The sequence below is a fragment of the Entelurus aequoreus genome, linkage group LG17 (genome assembly GCF_033978785.1).
Source record: "Entelurus aequoreus isolate RoL-2023_Sb linkage group LG17, RoL_Eaeq_v1.1, whole genome shotgun sequence".
Lineage (NCBI taxonomy): Eukaryota > Metazoa > Chordata > Actinopteri > Syngnathiformes > Syngnathidae > Entelurus > Entelurus aequoreus.
In genome coordinates this window covers 41,377,801-41,389,396 of record NC_084747.1, presented here as the reverse complement: position 1 = coordinate 41,389,396, position 11,596 = coordinate 41,377,801, and the positions used below count along the sequence as shown (strand labels likewise).

The following is an 11,596-nucleotide window of genomic DNA, read 5'->3' as shown; positions in this document are numbered from 1 at the left end:
CGAGTCTGTAGGATTGCTGGGTGATTTCCAGTGGTCCTACTGGGCGATAGGCCAGGTTTTTCCGTGTTGGGCAGGGATAACGCAGGTGTTGCTCCAATGAAACGGGTTAATCGCCGTTTTATGAGCAATGATGGAACCTGGTTTTTGTGATATGAGACGGCCGATTCCACAAAAGCACGCGTGCATTAGTTGTTTATATTGGTCCGGACCAGGGGGGGTGTGGTTTGTGGGATAAAAATGTGTGTTTTTTAAATTTATATATATATATCTGCGTATTGTAATAACATTTGTGTAGCACCTGGTTTCGTATCTGTTTTAATTCCCCTCTGAAAAAACTCACCTCCCCCCTCATTTTTTATATGTCTCCCCCTTCCATCCCCCCCCCCCTCTCGCAACCTCCCTTCACGCTTTTTCTCACAGCCCTGCTATCTGTAAAAGTTGGGAAATTGTCTAAAATGTGTGTGCGTGTGAGAAAGTAGACAAAGTTTATGTACAGAAAACATATGAGTGAATGATCTATCCATGTAATTATCTTATTCCGCTCTCTGAGGTTGGATCGCGGGGGCAGCAGCCTAAGCAGGGAAGCTCCCCCTCTTTGGCGCTGCGAGCGAATTCCAGTCATTTGAGATTGTTTTAAACTATACTGGTGATTGTGACTGTGCGATATTACAGTTGTTTTACACACTGAGGTTTTGAGTACGGGAAAAAAGGCTCTTGCTCGCTGGTAAATTCTCTGTGTGAGTGACTGTGTGACGCATATAAAAAAAATAAATAAATAAATAAATAAAAAGGAGTCTCAGCTGGGAGACATTTTGAGATAAGAGTGTGTGCGTGTGACGAGGCTGTGTGAGTGACAGCTGCGTGAGGCGTGTGCCGAAGAGGTGTGACAATGTTAGGATAGCATTGAGCTAGGATAGCATTAAGCTAGGTTAGCATTGAGTTAGCATAGCATTGGATTAGTTTAGCATTGAGCTAGGTTTAAAGAATACAAAAATAAATAAATAAATAAATAAAAAATATATAAATATATATAGTGGACAGCTGTACTCAAATCTGAAGAGAAGGCTGACAGGTTGGTTTTGATAATAGGAAAAATAAAATATACTGTGTATGAATAAATAAACATTTAAATATCAATACATACATTTGGACTGGGACACTGAAGCATTGTTAAATTCATTAGTCATTAATTATGTGTGTAATATATTGTATTGAACAGCCTTGTTGCTTATCTGATCCATCCAGTTCCTGTGTGGAAGTTGAGACAAACACAGATTAGGACACATTGTAACTTTGAATTAATAGTTATACAACAAATAAATTAATAATATTGAATTTAAATTTGATACAGATAAATTGATTATACATTGACATTTTAATTTTTTTAGGAATAAACACACAATAAAATAAAAGTTTATATTCTAATACATCTAAGGGCATCTGTGCAAACTGTGAAACATAGAGTCTGAAGAAGTACAGATAAGCGCCGCCAACACTCAGCGCCATTGTCAAAACAAAACGTAGAGAAGCGTTAAACAAATTCTAATCAGAAGGAAGACAGACCAAAATATGAGAACTTAAGTAAACAGACAGCAAGTAAACCAGAAATAATAATGTAAATAAATAACAAAGAAAGCAAATTTCTATGTGACATTGGTGCATGTAGAATTACATGTAGAGAATAAAACTAAATGGAAATAACTGTCTGCAAGATGAGCATGACGTCATGAATTGTGCTCGGGTTAGTAATAGATAGATAGATAGACAGATAACACGTTATTGATTCCTTCAGGAGAGTTCCCTCAGGAAGAAGAAGTAAAAAGTAAACAGTAACTAATAAGGGTATAAATGGAAACAAAATAGAAAAATATTACAAGGAAAATAAAAATAGAACAGTACAATAAGAGAAACTAGGCATTAACGACCATGAGATAAAAAAGTATTGCACTGTTATTGTTTTGCATTCCCTGTCATCCTAGCCCCCCCAAAGAGGAGTTGTACAGTCTAATGATGTATGAGACAAAGGATTTTTTATAGGCTAAACCAGTAGTTCTCAAAGGAGGGTACGGACAAAAAAGGGGGGTACTTGAAGGTATGCCAAGGGGTACCTGAGATTTTAAATATTTTAAAATAGCGACAATTCAAAATCCTTTATAAATATAATTATAGAAGAATAATTCTTCAACAAAATAAATATTTAGAATTAAGTTCACGAGCCCAGATGGATCTCTATTGCAATATCCAAAGAAGGTTGATGATTGATTATATGTATAGAAATCTTTATTATAATTTAATCATTTGTTTAATTTTTAAAACGTTTTAGTTATTCTTATATTTTTTTGACCAAATAAGTCAAGTAAGACCACAACAAATGAGCAATATGGTGCACTGTTATACAATTTAATAAATCAGAAAATGATGACATTATGCTGTTTTTTTTTTTTTATTTTACTGGGAAAAAAGGTTGAAAACCACTGCCTTAAATCATATCTAAAGCTAAAATTATTTTATAAGACTGATTATTTTGGATTATTGTGGTTGTATTGTGAGAGAAGGACAGAAAGTGAGAGAGAGAGGAAGAGAGAGCAGGTGAAAAAACAGATTGAGGGTGAAGAGGATGGTTTGAGAAAATATGGGAAAAGGATGTTTATAACCTTACGTTATGTGAATGGTTTCTAGGAGAACAGAAAATAGAAACATTGTGTGAAGTGTAAGGAAGAGATGGATACAGGATGTTGTTTGTAAAGGAAAACGAAAGTGAAGAAAAGATGAGAAAGTGACAAATGAAGGTATTCGTAAATGGTATGCTGTTGATTGTGGTTAGCTGCAAGTTTGTTCAATTGTTTGTTTGTTTAGTTGTTTGAGTGAAAGGGGAAGAAATCAATAGGAATAATTACATGCAAAATGGAATAAAACTATGAGTGCGATAGATAATGAATGAATAGATTAAATAAGTTTATTTTGGTCATATAATCAACCATCAACCAATTTGTGTGAGCAGTTTAACAGTAAATTAGACATATTAACAATCATACACATTTACACACAGAACAAAAAAGAAAAAGAATGACCGAAAAAAAAGAATAGGCGCAAGCCAAAGCTTATATTGGCCTATGATATACATTTACTGAACATTAAATTACCTGGAACATCAACGTTAAAAGATGAAAGTAATTGTTACTATATTTTATAATGTTCAAAAAACTTTACCTTTCAAGGGTCTCCAAAACCATAACAAAAAACTACATGTGTTCAGCTCATCACTGAGGATGGTACATCATTTAACTCCTAAAACTGAAATACATTTGCGTTTTTATTTTATTTTACTTGACCTATTTCAAAAATCAATATCCCCCGTAAATGATAGTTTTCTCCTCATAATGTAAACAAGCTAAGAATACAAACTGGAAGGCTGTTGTTCTTTACTCGGAAAAATGATTGCCATTGTTTTAAAATTAAATTATCTGAACGTTTAACACATTATGACTTATAAAAAATAGATTGGTATGATCATAACAATAATGCTTTGTGTAATATTGAAATGAGCCTTTTAAGTTTAAGTATTGGGTCTATATTTCTTCTATAAACATTTCCCCAAACTTCAAAACAATATTACATATGGAAAAATAAATGAATGACATAACATATGCAGACATTTCTTATTCAGCATGTGTTTTACTTTATACCGAATAGCAATGGATCTGGATATTTTTCTTTAATATGTTCAATATGTGGCTTCCAACATATTTATGATCAATTATTATTCTCAAGAAGTTAGTTCATATACTCTGTCAAGTTACTCTTTCTGGTAAAGATTTAGTCTTATTAATTTCTACATATTGAGATCTATTACTTAAAATAACTACTTAACCACTATTGTGAAACACTCTTAATTTACGGGAGTATTGGGATAGGATTGAGGAAGATGTCTGCTGTGGTGGTGGTTAGTTTGGAAATCAATTTAATAAAAGTAAGTTTAAGTCAGGTAACTTTAAAGTGCAGTCTGACATTTTAGTTTGGAGTAATTTATATTTTTATTTAGACATTGCAGTACACCATACTTCTGGATGTTGAGCTAGAAGAGGATAATGGCATGACAGAATAAAGTTAGAGTCAAAGTTGGGGTGCCGGTGATTGTCGCACACACACTGGGTGTGGTGGAATTTGTCCTCTGCATTTGGCCCATCCCCGTGATCGCCCCTGGGAGGTGGGGGGAGCAGTGGGCAGCAGCGGTGCCGCGCCCGGGAATCGTTTTTGGTGATTTGGCTCCCAAAATGTTTTGTAGTCTTTGGTATGACTCGGCCGGGGTTTTATACTTGCGACCTGCCGATCTCAGAGCGGACACTCTAACCACTAGGCCACTGAGATGAAGGAGGCAAACCAAATCTCAACAGCTTTCAGTTAGCTATAGATTTTGAGAGTATAATGCGAATAACTATAACTTTACAACTGTTTGCTGTGAATAGTGTTGAATAATAATTACAAATAACAGCCTACATTAATAGAATAAGAGCCGATATGTAAAGTGTTAAAAAGAGGAGAAGTGTGATTAGGGCTGGCGCTTAGAGCATGGCCTTGTGTGTTTGTTGTGACTAGGTTGGATAACCAGTCGGAGACAGGCAAGGCAAGGATATGCAGCTTTGTTTGTGTGGCGTTTTTCATGCAACAAAGTGAAATGAAAGAAAATAAAAGCAAAATTAAAATGCAGACAATAAAAATAAACACAGTGCGGACGTTAAAAGATTAAAAGATTTAGCTGAAAGATAAGGAGAAACGTGAATAAAAACATTCTTTTGTTTTGGAGAATATCACGCACAGCGGGAGGTCAGAGTGCAAGCATGACAGCTTGCTCGCGCCTACTGATAGACAAATGATAGTTTAAATTAACTTATAGATAATCTTTAAGTGAATTAAAAGGGTACTTAAATACACATGAAGTAGTACGTATAATCTTTGAATTAAGGTTATTGATTAGCAATTAATGGGATAGTTAAGACTGTAATTTTAAAACGTGATATGCAAAATTGAACTAACCGAGAGGATATGAAAACGATGGGTGTACATGTTTTGAGTTCCAAATTCTGGAGGAAAAAACCTCAACAAAACGTAAAACCATTCAGACGGACTTGGGTGGTAGCCACGGTTGTGCTAGGTCAAGTGAGGGTGGAAAGGATGTGCAGCCGGGGGACTGCCAGCTTCTCTGAACAAGACAAGCTCCAAAGTTGTAGCCAGAACATGCTCACAAAAAATACAGGTGTGACAGCAGGACGAACAGCAGGATACAAACAGACCCCTCCTGGACATAAGTGTCAACGGACAATGTTCAACACAATCTTTGAAGCATTCCTTTGTGGTCAACCTGCACACACCTTGTAATGACCTGCTTACGAACTGTGCCCTGACAATTCAAAACCGCACAGAAGGAACTTCCTGATGTTGCCTGACAGCACGACATCAGCTGACAACTACTGGGGACGCCTCCCAGGAAGGAGTGGAAGACGGGGACTGCTCCAACTGTCCTAGCACTGGCTGACGGAGGTGCGTCCGTGTGTCCTGCCACCCAAACCGCCAAAGTGTATGATCACCAATTAGACGACTCATAATAGGAGCCTTTTGACTCTTATATATGGTGGGACTCTAGGTATGGCCGCTCATGTGAACTATCCTTACAACAATTAGAATGGTATAAGATGGACAACTAATGACCCACATTGTTCCTTTGCTCTCTGTCCTGCCTACGAAACCAAAAATGTAGGTCAAATGATAAAACAGGGCGTAGCTGCCGCTGATTGAACCGATACGCTAATACCACATTTTCAATTATTTCGGTTGTCTGTTAAAAACAAAGCTATTGGTTGCAATTTGGACATTCCTGCTGTAGGCTACAAGGAGCTAGCAGCTACACAACAGCTGAGCTAAAATAAAATTTAAGCATATCAAATATTTATAGTTGCTTATTACATACACAAAGTCGCAGAGAGACAGAAGTCTGTAGAAAGTATTCAGTAACAAACGTGTCCGCATTATTAAACTTTCTACCACAGGAAACATACTGAACAAATACAGCAGTTACTGTCAGACTCTAATCTTACCTTGTCTACCAGAGACATGGTTAAAACCCACAACAACTTTCGTTCTAATTAATGTCCCGGGGGACAAGATTACAGAAAAGACAGATCGAGTGACAAAGGGGGTAGGAATTATGATTTATGAAAGGGAAAACATTAAAAGTAGATCAATTTGAGTATGTTGAAATTAAAATCACATTTTCCTTAAACATTTATTTCAAGGTAATTGTAGTATACCGACCGACCTGACATCCATATACATTCATCTATTTATGTTCAATGATGTTCATGATCAAAATATTTGTTATTCCTTTACTAAATCAAAGGGTAGGCGACTAATTGTGTTCTGTGAGATGGTTTTACTGCAGGCTGGTAACAGCGATCGCTCTGAAGGAGGGTCATAGACGGAATGTTTGCCTCGTATAAAAACATTGAGGTTTTTGCCTCTATCTGTGGTAGAGATTAGTGGTCTACATCAGAAATTGTTTTGGTCCAGGGTCTTAAGACCCTGGAAGGCGGGTATGTAGTAGAATTTCTGACCTTTGACCTATATTGCATGTCTAATAAGAATGTACGCTCATTTAATTTCTCTTCTATTCTGTGCCAGTGGGACAAAAGTGAATATTAAGTCGTGCCAACCTGTCTACAGAATGTGTTGACTGTCTAAAGGATTCGAGTTGTTATGGAACAGATAGGGATAACCAAAAGACATTGACGCATTAGATAACAAACAATGACGCACGAGAGACATATAAAAAATGGCAGAAGACCGGAACTCGAGAGTGATTTTGGCTTGTGTGTGTCTTGTTTGCTCCGGAGTAACATGTGGTCTGTCTGCACGGCCAACTTAATTCAACCTGCACTTCTGATAATGGGTACATAAATTTGTTGTACTAAACTACTTTTGTTGCCTGCTTAAGCTTCGGACAATCCACTACATATACATATATATATATATATATATATATATATATATATATATATATATATATATATATATATATATATATATATATATATATATATATATATACATATATATATATATACACATATATATATATATATATATATATATATATATATATATATATATGTATATATATATATATATATATACATATATATATATACACATATATATATTAAGGCTGAAACGACGCGTCGACGCAGTCGACGTCATCGATTACGTAAATACGTCGACGCCGTTTTTGTGCGTCGACGCGTCGCATATTTACGTCACACTACCGTTATGGCGGAGCGCAAAGCAGAAGAGCGGTGCGAGCGAGGGGAAAAAAGCACGCCAAAAGTGTGGGAGTATTTCAATAAACGGCCTAATAATGTTGTTGTATGCACACTGTGTCGAGCGGAAATGGCCTATTACGTCACACTACCGTCATAGCGGAGCGCAAAGCAGAAGAGCGGTGCGAGCGAGGGGCAACAAGCACGCCAAAAGTCGTCAAAAGTGTGGGAGTATTTCAATAAACAGCCTAATAATGTTGTTGTATGCACACTGTGTCGAGCGGAAATGGCCTGTCATAGCAGCACAATGGTACAGGGGCTTCGGTTCGGTTCGGAGGTGTACCGAACGAGTTTCCACACGGACATATTAAGTAGCGTAGCGCACGTTGTGTAAACAATGCACACAGAGGCACAACACACGGCATGTTAGCAACGACCGGGCTACTACAACAAATAAAAAGCCAGAGCTGGAAGACCCTCCTGCCTCGTTAAGATCTCCCGTTTGGGAACACTATGGCTGCGCGGTGCGGAGGACGGAGGTTTGCCGACATTGTTCAGCAGCGGTAAGGCATGCTTCTGCCAACACGTCAAACATGCTAACCCATTTGAAGCGTCACCACCCCCAAGTAAACATCGCTTCAACAAAGAAAGACGAGCAAACAGCTCCCACCAAATTAGGCAGGCTGGGGGGGGGGGGGGGGGGGGGGGGAGATTAATCTGAGGCTGAGTTGACTTGAAACTGTTTAATGTTGCACTTTTTATATGTAGAAGAAAAGTTTTGTCATTTTATTTAATCTGAGCAACAACTTCCATCCATCCATCTTCTTCCGCTTATCTGAGGTCAGGTTGCGGGGGCAGCAGCCTAAGCAGGGAAGCCCAGACTTCCCTCTCCCCAGCCACTTCGTCCAGCTCTTGATTAACGTGGACCTCGATTTAAACAAGTTGAAAAACTTATTGGGGTGTTTATCTTTATTTTTGCACATTTTAAAGCAAAATAAGCAATACTTTTACTTTTGAAATGCTTATACTATTGCAGAATATTAAGATTTGCGCTGGATGTTTACTTTTATATTTGCACATTAAAAAGCAAATAAGATACTTTTAATTTTTTTAAATGTTACAAGTTTGAAATGTTTACATTGTTACAGAATATTTTGTCATGTTGTTGTCAATGTTGACTGAGTGGCCATACTTTTTTTTTTTGTAAATAAAAGCCATGCCTTTTGAAAAAACTGGCCTACATATATATATATATATATATATATATATATATATATATATATATATATATATATATATATATATATATATATATATATATATATATATATATATATATATATATATATATATATATATATATATATATATATATATGTATATATATATATATATATATATATATATATGTATATATATATATATATATATATGTATATATATATATATATATATATATATATATATATATATATATATATATATATATATATATATACACACACACATATACATCTATATAAACACACACATATACATATATATATATATATATATATATATATATATATATATATATATATATATATATATATATATATATATATATATATATATATATATATAAATATAGTCATAAACATAAAATTGGCATAGTGTCCCTTTACGCCCGAAATGGCTGTGCCCACGTTGTTTATACCGATTAACGTTAATTATGCGATGTCTTAAACAATTGAAAATGTAAGAAAAAAAGTAATCCCGGGGTGTTTTTATCAATTTATACAATTGTTACAATTGTCCATTAATAAGTCAAAAGTGAAGAGCGGTCATTGCATGTTCTTGCCGTCAATACTGGTCAATTTTTTAGGGCATTACGGCAAGTGACAAGGGCGGTCGCGGCACTCTCCGCGGCTGCCGTGGTCAAATTCGAGCGTGGATGCACAAATAAACTCTTGATTTTCTTCTTGGATGTTTTGTTTTTGGGACGTAATCACCGCCAGGGTCGAGCCGACGTCTCTTTTGTGCAGAATAGTGACTTTTTGTTTTTTTATTGTTTTACCAATGTTAATTGGACCTGATGTTGCCATCAGTACTGATGAGAAGTGAACTTTTACTGACTCGACTTCTTAGGAGTTATTCGCTGAAGTCAATCAGGTACTTAAGTGAACCCGAGTCGGAAAAAGCATGCATGCGCAGAATCTTGTACGTGCATGGCAGATCCCCCCTCGAGACTCAAGTCTTTGTTGAGTCACAGTCGGTCAGTGAAACACGAGTCTTCGTTAACCTGAGTCAGTGAAATTTGAGTCATCGTCAACCGGTGAGTCAGTGAAACTTGAGTCTTCATTAACCTTAGTCAGTAAAACTTGAGTTTTTAATCATCCCGTCAGTCAGTCAAACTAGAGTCTTCATCAACCTGTACAGTAAGTCAGTAAAACTGGAGTCTTTGTCAAACCCGTCAGTCAGTAAAACTTGAGTGTTCACCAACAAGTAAGTCAGTGAAACTTAAGTCTTTGTTAACCTGGGAGTCAGTAAAACTTAAGTCTTCATCACCCCGTCAGTTAGTGAAACTAAGTCTTTGTCAACCTGAGAGTCAATTAAACTAAATTATTCGTCAACCTGTGAGTCAGTGAAACTTTAGTCTTAGTCAACCTATGAGTCAGTGTAACTCAAGTCTTCATCAAACTTTGAGTCAGTGAAACTTGAGTCTTCACTAACCTGAGTCAGTGAAACTAAAGTCTTTTCCAACCTGTCAGTCAGTGAAACTAAGTCTTTGTCAACCTGGGAGTCAGTGAAACTTGAGTCTTCACTAACCTGAGTCAGTGAAACTCAAGTCTTTCCCAACCTGTCAGTCAGTGAAACTAAGTCTTTGTCAACCTGGGAGTCAGTGAAACTTTAGTCTTAGTCAACCTATGAGTCAGTGTAACTCAAGTCTTCATCAAACTGTGAGTCAGTGAAACTTGAGTCTTCACTAACCTGAGTCAGTGAAACTTGAGTCTTCACTAACCTGAGTCAGTGAAACTCAAGTTTCTAATCAACTCAAGATGTCTTTTTTAACTTGGGAGTCAGTGAAACTTAAGTTTCTAATCAACCCGTCAGTCGGTGAAACTAAATTATTCGTCAACCTGGGAGTCAGTGAAACTTTAGTCTAAGTCAACCTATGAGTCAGTGAAACTCAAGTCTTTCCCAACCTGTCAGTCAGTGAAACTAAGTCTTTGTCAACCTGGGAGTCAGTGAAACGTAAGTTTTTAATCAACCCGTCAGTCAGTGAAACTTGAGTCTTCGTCAACCTGTGAGTCAGCGAAACTCGAGTCTCTATCAACCTCTATCAACCTGTGAGTCACTGAAACTCAAGTCATTTTCAAACCCAAAAATCAGTCTTTGTCAACCTGTGAGTCAGTGAAACCAGATTCTTTGTTGAGCACCTGAGAGTCAGCGGAACTCGAGCCTTCGTCAACCTGTGAGTCAGACAAACGTGAGTCCTCGTTGAGTCAGTGAAAGCCACAAGCTCAGCGAATTAGGCGGCAGTTTAGTGGAATCTGCAGTTTGAGCAGGGAAAGGGGAGTCGATTTGAAGCAAAGACCAGATCCATGGTTCACTTGTTTTCTACTTTTCAACTGGGCTAACACGCTTATACAAAGTCGAATAGAAAATGCATAATTTACCCACTGCTGTGTTTTCCCGGGCAGCGTTGGTATTTATTTGGATATGAGAGTGGGTGAGGGTGGTGGCTCACCTGTAAGACCCGCTTGGTGAGCCCAGTCTTCTGGGCCAGCTGCTTGAGGTCCTTGGCGTCTGGGTTGTGGTTGATGGCGAAGTAGGACTTCATGGTCCTGAGCTGGTGGTGCTTGAAGGACGTACGCATGCGCTTGGTCTTCTGACTGGAGCTGTACTGCGAGTCCCGGTCCATGGACTCGCTGTCATTCTCATTGCAGCTCAGCGCTGCGAGTCAGCAGGGAACAAGAGGAGAGAGATGATTACACAGCGGGAACTCAGATACCATCATTAATCATCCTCCTTTGGATTCCGTTTGCGAGCATCTTCTGGCTTCCCACACAGCGGAACAATTCTCATGTTAGCATCCTTGCTATTTTAGGAAAGTCTGGACTAAGGCCGGGCGATATGGCTGGAAACTGTATCACGATATCAGTGTTTTATATTGTTCGATTGATATGGGAAATAAAGAGCAGGAGAAAATCTATTTTATTTGAAATGTCAGCTATCAAGGCAGAAATAAAATGTCAACACAAACATGGGAAACATTCGATGTAAACAAAATATTCAAAATC

General features: G+C 37.3%; 1 protein-coding gene across 2 annotated transcripts in view; it reads right to left on the bottom strand.

Annotated features, from left to right (window-relative positions):
- lhx2b (LIM homeobox 2b) overlaps positions 1 to 11,596 on the bottom strand; it is a 45,031-nt gene that overhangs the window by 21,849 nt on the left and 11,586 nt on the right. For both annotated transcript variants that reach the window (XM_062025694.1, XM_062025695.1), the window contains exon 4: positions 11,044 to 11,249. In XM_062025694.1, coding sequence (XP_061881678.1) covers positions 11,044 to 11,249 — 206 coding nt within the window. The remainder of the gene's footprint in view (positions 1 to 11,043; positions 11,250 to 11,596) is intronic.